Source organism: Mauremys mutica, chromosome 2, assembly GCF_020497125.1.
Source record: "Mauremys mutica isolate MM-2020 ecotype Southern chromosome 2, ASM2049712v1, whole genome shotgun sequence".
NCBI lineage: Eukaryota > Metazoa > Chordata > Testudines > Geoemydidae > Mauremys > Mauremys mutica.
Window position 1 is genome coordinate 20,467,768 of NC_059073.1, and position 17,427 is coordinate 20,485,194.

General features: G+C 42.0%; 1 protein-coding gene across 3 annotated transcripts in view; it reads left to right on the plus strand.

Moving 5' to 3' along the window:
• Positions 1 to 17,427, plus strand: part of ADCY8 (adenylate cyclase 8) — a 183,106-nt gene that overhangs the window by 108,288 nt on the left and 57,391 nt on the right. For 2 of the 3 annotated variants that reach the window (XM_045008218.1, XM_045008219.1), the window contains exons 5-7: positions 26 to 153; positions 9,973 to 10,131; positions 15,815 to 16,085. The exons of the other annotated variant lie outside the window; for it this stretch is intronic. In XM_045008218.1, the coding sequence (XP_044864153.1) occupies positions 26 to 153; positions 9,973 to 10,131; positions 15,815 to 16,085 (558 nt within the window). The remainder of the gene's footprint in view (positions 1 to 25; positions 154 to 9,972; positions 10,132 to 15,814; positions 16,086 to 17,427) is intronic. 3 annotated transcript variants of the gene reach the window in all.

The following is a 17,427-nucleotide window of genomic DNA, read 5'->3' on the forward strand; positions in this document are numbered from 1 at the left end:
TTCTGTTTTGATACATTTAATTTAGGAACATCATTGCCTTAGAATTAAGATCCTGGGGGACTGTTACTACTGTGTTTCTGGGCTCCCGGAACCTCGCCAAGACCATGCACATTGTTGTGTTGAAATGGGACTCAGCATGATCAAAACTATCAGGTAATTCTTTTCTTTGTTGTCTTCTTTTGGGGATGTTGCTACTGTCCTGTGGTCTGTTATGTAAGCATTTTTATTGCTAGACAGAGTAAATCTTCAAATATTGTCTTGATGGCACATTGGCTTCAGAGATGGATTATCGACTTACTGGAGCAAGACAGAGAATTTTGTTATCTGTGAAGCAGCACCAGGTCCACATTCATAGAACCTGAATACATTTAAGTAAAATACTATGATTTAGAACCTATAACATAATATCTACGATGATAGTAAGAAGGTGGAGGAGGAGACAATGGCCATTGTATTTCCACAGATTGAAATTTAGCAGTTATTCATTTTTACTGTTGCAATTTTTTTAAGATGAGGTTGCTTAGGATAAAACGAGGCTGGCTCATTTTCTATAATCCCTTTGACAATCAAAGATCAGTAAATAGACAGCAGTGGCAATGGCTTTATCTGAATAATAGGTCAGAGATAAATTTATAAGTGGTATAAGATTTGCCAGCTAAATAGACATTGCTTATTATGTTAAGGTTGCCCCTTAACTCCACAGGAGCTATGGAAGTTTTAGTTAAAGCTTGAACCTCCAGTATGTAAATAGCTTTGTTTCTGATCTTGTATAGTATTCAGAGGCAGTGGCTGCTCCAGGCACCAGCTCTCTAAGCATGTTCCTGGGACGGCAAACCTCAGGGGGTGCCCTGTCGGTCCCTGCGAGGGCAGCAGTCAGGCAGCCTTCGGTGGCGTGCCTGCGGGAGGTCTGCCAGTCCCACGGCTTCAGCGGTAATTTGGCGGAGGGTTTGCCAAAGGCAGCCTGCCTGCCATGCTTGGGGCGGCAAAAAAGCTAGAGCCGCCCCTGCTCAGAGGTGATCCAAGCCCAATGGGAGCCCTAAGCAGGGAGCACCCCCCCACACACAAGACATACTAATAATTAATAGGGGGCCCCATGAGCTGCTCAGGGCCCAAAGCAATTGCTTAGTCCGCTTATGCCTAGCGCCAGTTCTGCATATTTTGCTCAGATATGTGCACAGAAACTATCAGGCTTCAGAAGTCCATTTATAGTCAAGTATTTTGCCCTGCTAATGCCCAATTTCCAGTGCTACAAAAGAAGCATTCTCAGCCTTTTTCACCCATCACCTCAAAACCACCCACTTTTTGGTCCAGTGCATCCTTCTCCCAATGCTCCTCCCACTGTGGCCTTCCTTATCAAACCAGTGAGTCCCACACCAAACCTCCTCCCCTTATTACTGCTGTTTTCCTATCCAACCTCTTATGTGTTCCATTTTCTGTTTTTTCCCACCTTTCCACCTGCCTACCTTCCTAATCCTGGGTGTGTCCCATGGAATTAGAGTTAGTGTGGACTGCACTATACTACTGTGTCCTGAATTTAAGAGGAGCTTGAAGATAATTAATAAAAATGCAACTAAATAATGGACCTTGCTGTTACTGATCTCTAGGAAGGGAGCTGATAAAACTAACAGACCAAATATTGCAGAGTATGGTGGGTATTTTGCTTCGGGTCCCACAACCAAAGTAAAGCACAAATCATAGAAATTATAGGTGGAAAAAGCTATCTATGGGCTTGTCTTCACTACTGGGGAGATTGACGCTGCTGCAATCAATATGGCAGGTGTCGAAATCAACAGCAGAGAGCTCTCCAGTTGACTCTGGTACTTCAGCTCCCCGAGAAGAGTAAGGGAAGTTGGCAGGAGAGCGTCTCCCATCGACGCAGCGCTGTGAAGACACAGGGGTAAGTCGACCTAAGGTACGTTGACTCCAGCTATGTTATTCATGTAGCTGAAGTAGCATAACTTAGGTCGACTTCCAGTAATGAAGACAAGCCCTATGAGTACTATTAAATATTTCAGTTGTATATATAAATATATGCAGTGTAGTAACCCACTAGCCCCCTCTTTTTGTCCTAAGACTGCAGAAGTGTTAACCGGCCACTGTACCTTGAAAGATCCCTTACAATATGTGCTACCTACTTATGCTAAACAATCTGTTCCACCTTGCATTTTGCTGTGATGCTGGGAGTTCCTTTCCCAGACCTGAAGAAAAGCTGTGTGTAGATCAAAAACTTGTCCAATAAAAGAGGTTACCTCACCCACCTCGTCTCTCTTATATAGATAAAGTCATTTGTACAAACTTGACAGCACACCCTCTGCCAAGTTCTTCATAGGTCACTTTTCCTCTATGATTGTAAATTCCTTGGGGGCAGGGACCCATGTCTCGTTATGTATTTGTGCAGCATTTAGCACATTGGGACCCCATTACTGATTAGGCTTTTTCATAGAGTCCAAAGCCAAAAGAGACCATTGTGATCATCTAGTCTGACCTCCTTTGTAACAGGCCATAGAACTTCCCCAAAATAATTTCTAGAGCATAACTTTTAGAAAAACATCCAATCTTGATGAAAAATCTTCAGTGATGAAGAATCCACCACAACCCTTGGTAAATTGTTCCAATTGTTAATTGTTCTCCCAGTTCAAAATTATGCCTTATTTCTAGTCTGAATTTGTCTATCTTCAACTTCCAGCCTCAGGATCATGCTGTACCTTTCTCTGGTAGATTGAAGAGCCCATATTAAATATTTGTTACCCATGTAGATATTTATAGACTGTGATGAAGTTACCCTGTAGCCTTCTTTTTGTTAAGCTAAAAAGATTGAGCTCCTTGAGTCTATCCTATAAAGCATGTTTTCTAATCCTTCAATCATTCCTATCGTTCTTGTGTGACCCCTCTGCAATTTATCAACAGCCTTCTTGAATTGTAGGCACCAGAACTGGACAGAGTATTCCAGGAACAGTCTCACCAGTGCCAAATACAGAGGTGAAATAACCTTTCTGCTCTTACCCGAGATTCCCCTCTTTAGGCATCCCAAGATCACATTAGCTCTTTTGGCCACAGCATCACACTGGGAGCTCATGTCCAGCTGATTATTCCCAGAACCCTCAAATCTTTTTCAGAGTCACTGCTTCCCAGGATCGAGTCATGCATCCTGTAAATGTGGCCTACATTATTTGTTCCTAGATGGATGTATTTCCATTTAGCATATTGAAACACATATTGTTTGCTTGCACCCAGTTTACCAAGTGATCCAGATCACTCTGTAAGAGTGACTTGTCCTCTTCATTATTTACCACTCCCGCAGCTGGTCTCTAGTCACTGTGGTAATATATAGTTTATCATAGTTTTAATAAGTTTAATAGTAGTTAAATTCAGTTGGAGTTGTGAGCCTAAGTTCCTTAGGCACTTTTGACCATCCCAGTCCAAATTAACTGGCCAGACTCTCACAGGCTCCTTTAAAGATCCCAGCCTTAATCTCTGTATCTCAGTTCCCCACCTGTAAATGGGGGAAATGATCGTTCTTCCTTTCTCCCACCCTTTTTTCTGTCTTGTCTATCTAGATTACAAAGCTTTTGGGGCAGGGGGATCTTACTATGTGCTTGTACAGTGCACAGTATCCCTGAGGCCTTCTGAGAGCTATCATCATCATCCGAGCAAGCGCTGCCTTTTACATGTTTGAGAGACAGCCTGGCATTACCTACAAAAATCTGTCATTCCAAACTGAAATCACTCTCGTGGCTAGAATGGAAAAACTTGTGTGTACTGAAGACTTTTGAACTGACCCCTGCAGAGCTTATTATTGGCATGACGGGTCTGAATGAAATCCTGCCAGTGGTTCCATTTTGTTGGTTATGGGATGTCTTTTCTTTTCCTGAAGGCTTTGCAAAAGAAATAGCTTCTATGCACAAAATATTTGGAGGACTCCACAGGAGATTAGATCAGAGACACAGTTAGGCCAGTTAGCTCAATTCAAGGCTTTCTTGAAGGGTGGAAAATATTTACATGGAAGTTCCAATAACCAGAATCAGACTGCTGGGCAATGCTGCTTGTGCAGTTCTAAGCTTTGACCACTTCCCATGCAGCTGTATGGATATCCCTGAATTTAACAGAAGAAGACAGAGCTGCTAAGGACCTAGCAAGAATAGAATCTACTATCTCTGCATCCCTTTATTCTATTTTATGTCAGATCATTTGGATTATTATAACACAAATAAATTATAACAATAACAATAGGGTCTAAAGGCCAAATAAGAAAAGGATCTTCTTGTGCCATGTGCTGTGCAAACACATAGTGAAAGACTTTCCCTGCCCCAGTGGTCTAAATAGACAAGACAGACAAAGGGTAGGGGAAAGGGATGGAACACACAAGCAGAGTGAACAGTGTGGTGGCTTCCAAATGCCATGTTCTCTGCTACTTGGGGTAAGGGTTGGTGGGTTTACTTTGTGATGGGGGGTTAATGATATGGGTGGGGTTAAGTTAGGAGAGGATTGGATAGCTGAAAAGATGAAGGGAGGAAGGTGTGGGGGATAGATCTGGGAGATGAGGGCGGAAGGATGGAGTGGGAGCATGGAAGGCAAAGGGAGTGAGGCTGAGCTGAGGAAACCTTAAGAGTGGCATCTGGAGGGGAAGTAGAGGAAAGAGCCAATCAGCACAAGGCAGAGAATATCCAGAGTGAAAATTGAAGAAATGGCCTGAGGATGGTGAGACCAACACAGGAATACTGCAGCCACTTCTGCAGCCCTCATTTTTTCAACGGATGTTGATTTGAGGGCTGGGGAAAAATGCCTTGCAGTGAGAGAAGAAAAAGACATAACAAGAACCAGTGACTGGAAGCTGAAGCCAGAAAAATTCAAATTAGAAATAAGGCACAAATATTTAACAGGGAGGTTGATTAACTATTGGAACAAACTCCCCAGGGAAGTGGTGGATTCTTCATCTCTTGACACCCTCAAATAAAGACCGGATGACTTTCTGGGAGATACGCTTTGGCCAATCACAAGCTATTGGCCTCAATACAGGGCTAAACGGGTGAAATGTAATGGCCTGTGATATACAGGATGGTACACACTAGATGGTCTCTTCTGGCCTTAAACTCTGTGATAATATAGGTGGCCAACAGTCCGTGTTGAACCGGCTTCTGTGATTGCTCAGCTGGCTTGAATTTCTCTGGGCCTAGGGCTAACTCCTCCCTGGAATTTCTTTGTTCCTGAGGCTTACTTCACTAGGAGAAGGGAGGTTGGGAGGCTGTGTCAGTTCTGCCATCAGAGGGACGGCGTCTCCCTGCCCAGTAGTGGAAATCCAAACAAACCTTACCAACACACTTATATTGCAGGTCTAGGAGTCTTGGATGGATTAGTGTCTGGGATACCTGCCCACTAAAGTGCCAGCTGAAAGAATATTTATTATGACCGAAGTAGTCTCACCACACAACTGAAACTCAACTCTGGACACAGTATAACAGCTTGTCTTCATTATAAACCAGTCTATCTATGTGTAGTCTCTAACAGTAGTAATATTAATTCAAGAAAAACAGCTACTATGCATGATCTCAGTAGCAGACGTGCCAAGTTTCCTGCTGTTTCCCAAGGAACAACTGCTTTTTGACCTGTTCTATTGGTCTGTTGGGAAACCTGACCCACCTACTCCTTATTCTGATATATATGAATTCAGAGAGTGATTTACATATGGTAGAGAAAGTGCCCTGGCACTAAAATGTTCAAAAGTTGTTTTGAACTCCCTGACATAGCACAAGTGATTCAAAATTAGATGCCTTTTCTAGTTGGCTTTGCTAATCATAGAGGGCTAGATCCTCAGCTGGTATAAAAATGATCATAGTTGCTGTGAAAATAGGGAATGAGAAATGTGGACATCAGAACAAAACAAAAGATACACACAACTATTTGCTTAGAACTCTAGGGCCAGGTCCTCAGGTGGTATAAATTGACATAGCTCCTGTTTTTGGTTTTATAGTTAATACTACCCTAATTTAATTCTTAAATGGCCCCCTCTCCCCCGATACCCACCATCTTAAGACATGTTATGAAAAAATAATAGGAACAAAATTGGAAATATGGCATGGCAATGTAATTATTTGATGCAGTGTTATAGTGTAATTGGAAAATGGAAAGGCACAGACTTCTAATGGTTTGTGCTTGAATTTGTGGAAATGCATACAAATGTATAATTTTTTTGTTGGAGAATACCGACACATAAACAGCAGTGTACTCCATGACTTTATTGTAGTGTGTAGTACTACAATATCAGCTCATAGGCATTCAGTGCTGAGCATGGTATAAGAACCGCTACAGATAGTGATGTTACTCATATCAGCTCTAACAGTGTAAGTCTAGAGTAAATCCATCCCTGAAGCTGCTCTAAATTATATAGAGCCCAGAGTGTCATTTTGCATTAGACAGCTACTTGACCTTGTGTTAGGGCCATCTACAAAGTATTCCATCCTATGAGTGTTTGGATCTTAGCCACATTTTGCAAGCCATTCAGTAGTTTAGTGCATCCTGCTATCTAACTTTTAAAATAAGTATGACAATATATAAATGCATTCTTAAATCAGCAATTAGGCAGACTTCTGACTTTTAGCTCAAATTCTTCATGCACACAGAAAAGCCTTTTATTAACCGCTACAGAACCTAATTACTAGTCAGAGAATGCTGACCAGGAAGAAAACCTCAAGGTCCCATTGAAGTCAGTGGGAGTTTTGCCAAAATCAAACTGTCTCTGCAGAATTTTTTAGATTTTGACATCTTGGGAAATTCCAATGAAAAATTGTTTCATTGGAATTTTTCCAAGCAGCTCTATCCATTATGTAATGCCTATCCATTATCTTTTCCAAAGCTTAGGTCTGGCTGGTCAACAAATCTCTAATCACACAAAACCAGTCACTTCTCAAATGCAGGTATTCACTTTCTTCTCCAATAACTCCATGATGTGTTCATAGGCTTCGTTCACACAATATACTCTCCTTTCAGCCAGGGCCCAGTTTCAGTGCCCGGTGGGAACTTCTCAAGTTAGAAAGCTTCTTTCTCTTTCCAATGTTGACTGAAGCGGAGGGCTGGAAAGGAGTCCCATACATTTGATAGATACTGTAGATTGAAAGATCAAGGGCCAGGCCCTAAGTCTGGACATGCCATGCTGAAATTTGCTATTAATTCCCAGTCAATTAGTGCTAGAGAAGAATAAGTTTTCCTTCCAGATGCCAGTTTTGGCACTGGACTCAAAAAGGTGAAAATCCTAAAAATAAAATGTAAAAAATGACAAAATTGTGCAGAGCAAAATTCAGAATCCCAAGATACAATATTCCAAGAACCACTGGCAAGTCATTTGCCACAATCGGTGTGTTTGAACAAAACGCTGGTGGAGTAATAAAACCAGGTGTGCTTCTTTTTTTATAGAGAAACATGTTTTTGGTCAATACATTGGAGGAAATGTGCCAAAAAATAGTTTATCAATGTGTAAATCTCAGTCTACCCCTCTTGCCAAGGTCACTGAGACCTCCTGGTGTCTGGATCTGATGAGTAAGTGCTGGGCTAGCAGGATAACAGCTGCATAGGAACATATTATAGTCGTCATTTTTCTCAGAAAATGTGCAGGAGAGGACAATAAAGGTGAATTGCTTTTTCTGTGAATCCTCTCATTTTTATATAATTTCTTTTCCTTTTTGAAACTTAATTTCACACACTACATTGATGTCCTTGTTGACAGTAATCAAAGACCAAGGACTGAATGGAAGCTTGTGATTTATCCTTTTGTCCCTAGACATGATCTGTCTAGGTCAGATTTGAGTCTATGATGTGCAGCTCGGGAATTGTGAAATAGCTCTGTTTATTCTTTGTCTGTCCTAAGGTATGATCGTGCACCATTGCCATTGACTTCAGTGGTAGCAGGACTGGGACTTGTACAAAGAAATAGCAAATTTCAGCCTGCCGTGCATTTTATTTATTCTGAGACTGCCAGCAAGGATGTTAGTTAGTGCAAACAGTAGTGGGGGTGTTTTAAGGTAAAGTCAAAGTTCATTAATAATGTCAGATTGAAAGCTCTGAAGACAATACTCTCTTTGTCCTCACAGTAGGTATTGCACTGGTGACTTAGTTGTGAGCTGCTCCACACTGCCCAACCAAAGTGCCTCAACTCTCACTTGGAAGGACACCCTCTGGGGTGCAAAGGTAGTTTAGTGTCTCCACGTACACTGCATTGGAATCAGTCTGAAAGGAAGGTACTAATTTAGTGTAAGATCATTGTAAATCCATCTTCTGGCTCAGGTCTTCATCTAGTGGAGCTCCATTTACTTCAGTAGAGCTACATTGATTTAAACCAGCTGATTATCAAGCGCATAATTTCCTTTCTGAGACTGTCAACAAAGTTGCCTAGTAATGTCAAAGTGGACTGTACCATGATGCATACACACGACAGGGCAAAGCTGAGGGTTGTTTATGCAGGTTTCTAAATCTGGAACTATCTGTATCATGGACAACCTGGAAGTGTCATGTCTCATGCCCCTTAGGAGATCTGCCAAAGTAAGCACCTCTCCTTGCGAACCTGGTATGTTGGGAAGTTGGGGAAGGCACTTTGCTCTTCCCTGAGGCCTGGCACATCTAAAACATATCAGAGGAGTGCTTCTTTCTGCAAACCATACAGAGAGCAAAGTAGTGCTCCCTAGCCCTATCACATTTCACAAGGTCTGCCGGGGCGTTGGCATCTTTCTTACATAGCTAAAATAGTCATGCATGAATACATAATGCAACCTCCATTAGCTGCATATTTTATGAGCTTCATGAAAAGCCCTGTGCAAAATGTACTCTGTGAGTGTGCAGGGTACAATTTTCAATTGGCCAAATCCTCACCAATTTTTACAAACACACCCCAAGGCTTGTTTTATGCTTAAAATTTAAGTTGATGTAGCTATGGCATTCCGGGGTGTGAAAAATCCATGCTCCTGAGAACAATAACTATGCTGTCCTAATTCCCAATGGAGACACAACTAGGTCAATGGAAGAATGCTTCCATTGACATAGCTACTATTGCTCAGGTAGGTGGTATTTCAACAGCGATGGACAAACAAACCCCTTCCATCACTGTAGGCTGCATCTACACCATACGTTTATACTGATAAAGCTAAGGCACCATGGCTGTGCTGCTATAATTGCCATAGTGTAGACAAGGCCCAAGATACTTCTCTTTAATAAGGCTTATTTCCATGCCAGATTTTAGCTAAGCAACCCCAGCTGCTTTGACTGCTCAAAAAAAATCCCAAGAATGTTTGTTATAATGGGAAAAGTATCTATTTTTTCAATCCCTTCATATTCTTAGGAGCATTTTTGTCCAAATCCTCTAACAAATATTTCACCTTTGGGCGAAGACCAACCCTAGAAAATGTCAGCCAGAAAAGGGAGGTTTTGGAAAGTAATGAGTTACTCAGAATAGGAGGAGGGTAGAATGAGATCATTGTATATCTTAACTATAATAGTTTCTGTTGGTGTGTTAAATATTCAGTTATGCTTTTATGGGCAAGGACTCAGTGGACCCTACAGTTGCTTCCATTTAAACATCTCTCTCTTGCTCTCTCTCTTTATATTTCTGCAAAATAGGAATAATATGTGTGCCATCAAACCATGCACGCAATTAAGCACCTGTATGATAATCCAGCTTTCAGAACCATTTTATGACTGCACATACTCTGCCACCCAGAATGTTATCTCATAACTGTATATGGCTATCAAGTATCCCTACATGTCAAATTGGTGTTGCATTTTATAGACTACGTTTTTTAAACTCGTAAAACCTCTGAATGATGTTAGCTCTGCAGCTGCCCTGTTATCTGGAAAGGCCTGCAGGACAGTTGTTACGGTGCAGTGAAGATGTGACTTTTCCACATGGATCATAGTTACAGACTTCTATGGAGTTGATTGCATGAGCTGATCTTGTATTTCTTTGTGTATTTAACCCTTTAATAAAAACAGGTATGTTAGGTCAAGAACAAAGCATGACATTGACATGCGGATCGGAATACATTCTGGATCAGTGCTGTGTGGGGTGCTGGGCCTACGGAAATGGCAGTTTGATGTCTGGTCGTGGGATGTGGATATTGCAAACAAACTCGAGTCAGGCGGCATTCCTGGGTAAGATGGAGCATGATCCCATCAGCTATATCATTTTTGTTTGCCTTTGACAAATTAACTCTCTTTCCAGTATTTTAATAGGTTTGATGCAATGTTTAAAGCATCCTTCTGGTGATATTTGTAAAATGGCTCTTAGCAAAGGCTGGTGAGAAGATTGTCACAAAATACCCATATACCAACTCTCCTCTTAGATAGCCATTGACTGCCCCAACCAACCCCCAGCATGCAGATCTTTTGGGAAGGTCAACAGATCTCATTTCCATTGCTGTCTTGCCTGCCCTTCAGACCTGGGTGTTGTGGATCTGGCTGTGGGAAAGGGAATGTTGCCCTCTGCAAATGGTCAGAGACAGTATTCAGCCAATAGCTATTTCTGAATGAAGCAGGGCTTACCCAGTCTGGCTTCAGGCCCTGCTGCTCCCTCAGTTTCCTTCCTTTCCCCGTTAATCACACTTCACGCTGCAGCTGTTTTCTCAATCATTCTTTCCTTTTAAGAGTCTGATTTATTAATGTAAGATACAAAACAACACAGATCTTACATCCAACCTTCCTAGCTAGATCATAGCACTTGGGGGCAGAATTCTTGGTCCCAGCCCTCATCGCAAGCTTACTCCCCTCACTCCAGCCTTCCTAGCTGATTCCTGATCTTTGCAGGCTTGCACCCAGGCCTCTGCTTGGGTCCCTATGGGGAATGTTTTTGTGTGGAACACCCCTCCTGCCCCTTTTAGACTCTCCTCTGAATGGTCTCTTATATTTTCTAGCAGACCTGGTTCTGAGTTCCCCCCCTCACATGCTCATTATACTAATTCCCTTTACCTGAAGAGATGAGTTAAAACTGCCACAGGTGAGGGTGAGGCCCAAACCCCTTAAATGGGCAGCTTGCCCTGTGACACCGTATCTGACACAGGATTCATGCAGATACCTTTGGTTCAAGATTCTCCCTTCTGACTAGCATGCAGGCTTCACTCCTAAGTCCTTTGGTTCCAAATGCTGGTGTGAGGAACATGGGTGCAGTTTCCCATGATTTTACACAAGATGTGGGAGCATTGTTGCATCTTTCATAAGCTGCCAAACTAATTTCATGGAGTTTTGGAAAACTTACCCTGCAGGGATTGTTCACAACTAGCTTGATGCTCTGAGCTGCTAATCTGTGCTTTGTGACCTTTACGGGTGCAATTGTATATGTAGGGATATACTTACTGCCATCCATCTGCTTAGTGTTTCTTCATCTGAGGTGTCTGCTTCACCCCAGGGCTGAAAAGTTATTTCTGCCTCATATGACCTGCATCTCAACACATTTTGAGATGCACAATTCCCATCTTTGCTGTGGTGAGTCAACCACTCTCCGTACCCTTCGCAGCCAGACCACTTACTATTTTGAAGATCTGTTAGGGTCAAGCAGTGGGGTCATGCTGGCCACCGAAATCCCCATTTAAGCTCCGGTCCTGTTCCCGTTGGTGTATCTGGCAAAAGTCCTATTTACTTTAATGATGCAGAGTCAGGACCTTGGAGCAGAGACGCAACATCTGGGGAAGTTCTGGAACAGATGAAGTTTAGTGTGCCTGCCAGTTCTTGCCGTGAGAGTTGTGCTACACTGGTCTGGTCTTTGAGTCCTTAGAACACCCCTTCAACCTAGATCTGCCTCAAGCAATACATGGAAAAGCCATGTGCCAGGCTCTAATAGAGATATTGCAGATACGGTACCCCTGCCCCCGTACTGACTGCAGAATAATTGTCTCTAAAGTCAGTGGGAAATGAGTCTTTTTACCAATCTGTAATTGCTTTCTAAGTATTGTTTTGTAAAGAGCGGTTATGCTCAGAAGAATGACTCCTCCTTTCCCAACATATATGATCTGTATGTGCCTGAGTCACACGTGCACACTAGAGTGACAAAACACATATTCATTAGTGTTACCCCCACAGAACCAATATAGATACGGAGGAACAAGCTGTGTCATACTCAGCCTTGTGATCATTAGCAAAATGACCAAGCCAAGTTCTGCTTCCCAAATCTGTATTGTAGTGGGTTGAATTTCACCCCTTTGCTGAAAGTGCACAACACAAAGCCTGTATACTAGACATAGGGCCTACCAAATTCATGGCCATGAAAAATGCACCACAGACTGTGAAATCTGGTTTTCCCCCATGAAATCTGTATGGTATAGGGGAAAAACCAGATTTCATGGGGGAGACCAGTGTTTCTCAGACTGGGGGTCCTGAGCCAAAAGAAGTTTCCAGGGGGGGTCACAAAGTTATTTTAGGTGGGCTGCGGTATTGCTACCCTTACTTCTGCGCTACCTTCACAGCTGGGCAGTCGGAGGGCGCTGACTTTTGGCCATGCACCCTGCTCTGAAAGCAGCAGCAGAGAAGTAAGGGTGGCAATACCATACCCCGCCATCCTTACTTCTGCGCCGCTGCCCTTCAGAGCTGGGATCCTGGCCAGCAGCTGCCACTCTCCAGCCACCCAGATCTGAAGGCATCACCACAACAGCACAGAAGTAAGGGTAGCCGTACCACAACCCCCGTACAATAACTCCTTGCGACCCCTCCCCATAACTCCTTTTTGGGTCAGGACCCCTACAATTACAACACTGTGAAATTTCAGATTTAAATAACGGAAATCATGAAATTTATGATTTTTAACATCCTATGACCGTGAAATTGACCAAAATGGACTGTGAATTTGGTAGGGCCCTAACCATATAAATCCCACCTAGGCCCTCAATAGAGGGGCTTAGTGGGACTTCAGTGGTGCATACATTGAAACCTGTCCCTTAGCTCACAAGGGGGTGAATTTCACACCTAGAAACTAGGAGCACAAAGAATACAACTTTACTTTCAGATCTCAGATGCAGTTTGCTAAAATGAAAGATCAATCATTTTTGTGTTTCTTAGGGCATTTTTACACAAACACTTGCTGCACAGCTAGCTGGGGTGTTAATCTACAGCGCTTCAGTGTCCCACACACTAAGTGTCCATATGGGACCAGGCTGCTGCTCACTAAAAGTTCCCTAGTGAACTTTGAACTATGGCTGTTTCAAACCACAGTACTGCAATATGCACCAGAGACCTCTTAGTGTGCATAAGCACAGTACACACGGACAGTTAGTGCGTGGCACTCTGGAGCTCTGTAGATTTATACTGAAGCTTGGCATGCAGAGAGTGTTTGTGTGGATATGCTCTAAAATGAGCAAATTTGATCCAGAACCCACTGATAGAGAGTACATATGGAATCCCAGAATATTATTTTTAGAGCCACTTTTCTGTGTATTAAAGGCAGGGCTGTTATTTCTAATACATGGTATGTGTCACTGTGCATCTTGGAATTAACCTGTTTGTTCTTGCATAAAGCATAGCTGATAACTGATTTTTCAGGATACCTTATTTATGAATAGGTTCAAAAGTCTTGGGCCTGATTCTGGTCTTACCTTTTCTAAAATGGGTTAGATCCATTGACTTCAATGCTGATTTACACATTTTAAGTGAGCCCAGAATCAGGCCTCCTCAACATACATTTTAAATGAATGAAGAAAAGTCAAATTCTTGTAAGGTGGATGCAGAACCCATTCTTGACTCTACCAGCTGGTTTATTAATATTTTGTCCCAGTACGTGTATTAAATCAGTAGCCAGGATCACAGCTCTACTTAGCGCTGTTATCGTTTCCATTATAAACCCCATATTTCAGGAGTTTATAATGCAATCTTCTGAAATTGTATTAGACTAAAACTCAGCACAAAGATAGTCACCCTAGCAACTAATGTATTGTTTTCTATCCTTTTTTGTATTTAGTCCCTTACTTAAATTAATTTAACCTTTTTGGATTTATAAGCTTGGAAACAAAGTCTGTTTCTCAGGTAGCAGACTATTTGTTTTTTCAAATCCAGGCCAAATGTGGCTTACCTTCAGGAAACAATTTTTACAGTCATTTTATTGTTAGGGACCATTAATCTCGGTGGACATTTTGGCAAAAATAATGGGTCAGATCCTCTTCTGAGGTAAATTGGCATAGATGCATTGACTTCCATTCAGCTACATTGATTTATATTGGCTGAAGATCTGGCCCTAGATTTTAAATGGATTGAGATATAAATATTTCAAACTTTTTAGGGTTTTTTATTGTGAAATTATGTTTCATATTATATATAGCTTCTGATTCTGTGTTTTTCTGGATTCCTTCACTTCCAGGCACTTCAGAGGAGTTAAGTGTAATCAGCAACTTGCAGGAGGTAGTCACTACCACAAAGGGTTAAACCCATACCCTTTTTACTACACAAATTCCTAGGTCTATCACTAGGATTTTACATAGTATAAATCTGCAATGGCATCAAATAGGCCACAAAACAAGGGTTGCAAAGAGATGGGATGGGAAATATTATGGGCCAGAGCTTGCGCTGGTGTAAACCAGTACAGAGCCATTGAAATCAATGCAAGTTTACACCACTATCTAGCTCTGTGTATCTCCTACATATGTTACTCCTGGGGGAATGCTGTCCCAAAAAAATTAAAAATTCTGCACACAGCATTCTGTTTGTCAAAATAACACAATAGAATCACGCCAGTTTCAATTATTTTGGTAATTTATTTCAAAATACCTGTCAGCAAGTATTCAGGAAATGTTTTTTGACAAATAGATCCCTTACTAGGTGTATTAATACAGAACTTCGAGTAACTCATTTACACTACCATACCAACACGTATTTCCTGCCCCTCTCGGAAGCAGTGCAAAGGCTTCGGGGAGTCAGGTGCTTGGGGCAGGAGCAGTGTGCGGAGCCCCAGGGCCTCCTCACCTAGGAGCCAGACCTGCTGCTGGCCGCTTTCGGGGCACAGCAGAACAGGTAGGGACTAGCCAGCCTTAGCCAGGCAGCACTGCTGAGGGAACTTTTAACAGCCCAATCAGCAGTGCTGACCAGAGCCGCCGCGACCCAGTGCCTTACATTCTGCGACTCAGTACTGGGTCATGACCTGTAGTCTGAAAACCACTGCCATAGCTCACACTGACTAGTACCTCACTCTGGGGGTAGTCTGATGGGAATCAGTAAGACTGCTCCCAGAGTAAGGTACTACTCATCATAATGGAATCAGGCTCTGCTATTAAAGCCCCCGTTCTGCAATCTGATCCAGGTTAGCCTTGTGATGCTGTAATACCACTGCATACGATGCTCACCAATAGTGTCTCATTGTTTTCTTGTACTCCCTCCTCAGTCTGTCTGCACCCATTTGTTGTCCCTTGCCTGATACTTAGATTGTAAGATCTTTGAGGCAGGGTCTGTTTTTCTGTTCTGTTCTGTTTGTATAGTACCTAGCACAATGGGGTCCGGTGCATGGCTGGGGCTCCTAAGTGCTACCTCAATCCAAATAATTAATAATAATAATAATATGGGCTGATCCCTACACCTGCATGGAATCCCACTGAAGTGAGTGGGGCTCCATGCTGGTGCCAGAGTCTGACCTTGGGCTTCCCACTGCAGTACTGGAGTCTGTGTTTATAAAGAAATTTGCGGATCATGAGTGATTACACAGCACCTCTAAAATGTAACCATTTATAATGCTGAATTATTGTAAAATCATATGTAGTACCAAAAAGAGCATGTATCTATAATGTTAAATAATGACATAAAGCTCTCCATAGTCCTTCCTGTCAAAATACGCAATCAGCATTTAGTACCACTTGTGTCATACACGCAGGAGGATCCACATCTCCAAAGCCACTCTGGACTGCCTGAATGGGGATTATAAAGTTGAAGAAGGACACGGTAAAGAACGAAATGAATTCTTAAGGAAACATAACATTGAGACCTATTTAATAAAACAGCCCGAGGAGAGTCTGTTGACTTTACCTGAAGATATTGTGAAAGAATCTGTCAGCACCTCAGACAGGAGAAACAGTGGGGCAACATTTACAGAAGGATCATGGAGCCCTGAACTCCCATTTGATAACATAGTGGGAAAACAGAACGTAAGTCAAACTTTCCTTAATGTCATCAACTATGAAAGCATGCTTGAATGCGTCTCAATAATGGAAGCCTCAGAGGAAACAAATTCATCTTTAACCTTTTCTCTAACATGTACTGCAACTGCAGATGATTAAACAAATCGCTTCAGGACAGAATTAACCTATGTATCAGAATCGGGGAAATGCCAGGGTTTCATGGGGAGGGGCCAGGGTTGTTTTTTTGGGTCCAACTAAAATTAAATACTATGCAGCTGAGTTTTAATTGAACCAAACCTCAAAGCAGTTAATTAAATGTAAAAGCAATGTCATTAAACGACATGAGATGGGCAAGTCACCATGTGTAACTTCTATTTAGCCAACGCAGTATATTTTCAGTGCACTGCTGTATTAATTGTCAAAGTCGAGACAAGCAGGTGTATGTTGTGTGGGATGTGCAAACATAGCACAGGGCGATGCATGAGCCAAAGTAAAGAGCTGTGGACTAATATGCACCTTGTGATAACAGGATCACTATTCTTCACATTCTTCCTTTATTAGCTTAAAAAAAGAGTCCTGGACATAATTATGGTTCCCCAACAGGGGATTATTGGAGTCTTGACTAGCTAAGCAGAAGTAGGGAGCAATAACATGAAAGAAATGTCTCTCTAGATTGCTCTCAATCAGACCCTTTTCAAAAGCATTTCATGTTAGTTGTACGCATTCTGGGATCCAATAATTTTTCACAGTCATAAAATCAGTTATGAAGCCTGTCTGCTTAAAAGGAATTAAAGATGAAAAGGTTAAAATGCCCTAAGACACCACTCTTTCTGCTGCATTTGAAAGATTGATGAGTCATAGTGAAACAAGATCAGTTTGAGTTGCCTTCCATTTGTATGTGAGAGATCTATAATGACATGATATTTCCTTTCTTTTGCTGCATGTACTTAGTCCTAGTTGTCTGAAATGTCTGTAGAACTTAAAGCTTTGTTGCGTGAAGATCATGCTTCGTCAACAGTCTCTTATGATAAACCCTCACAAGTGATCAATTCTTTGTGAAGAGTCTTTGTCCTTTCAGACTGAAATGGTGCATGGTACAGTTGGCTGTTCTATAAAACATCTGTTTTATATGGGTATCTGTGTTTTTGCTTATCTGTATGTACAACTCCTTTCAGCTCTCACATCATTTTGTCAGCTTATATCTGTGTTTTCGTTCCATTGGGAATGAAAGAGTGCATGCATGTTGCTAAGATTAACTTCTCTCAACATTCTCCTTTCCTTATTCTTTCCATTTCCAATTTCTATAGGCCAAAAAAAAATAAAAAATTGCTGATTAGGCTATTCTCCCATTGTCCATATTCTCAGCTGT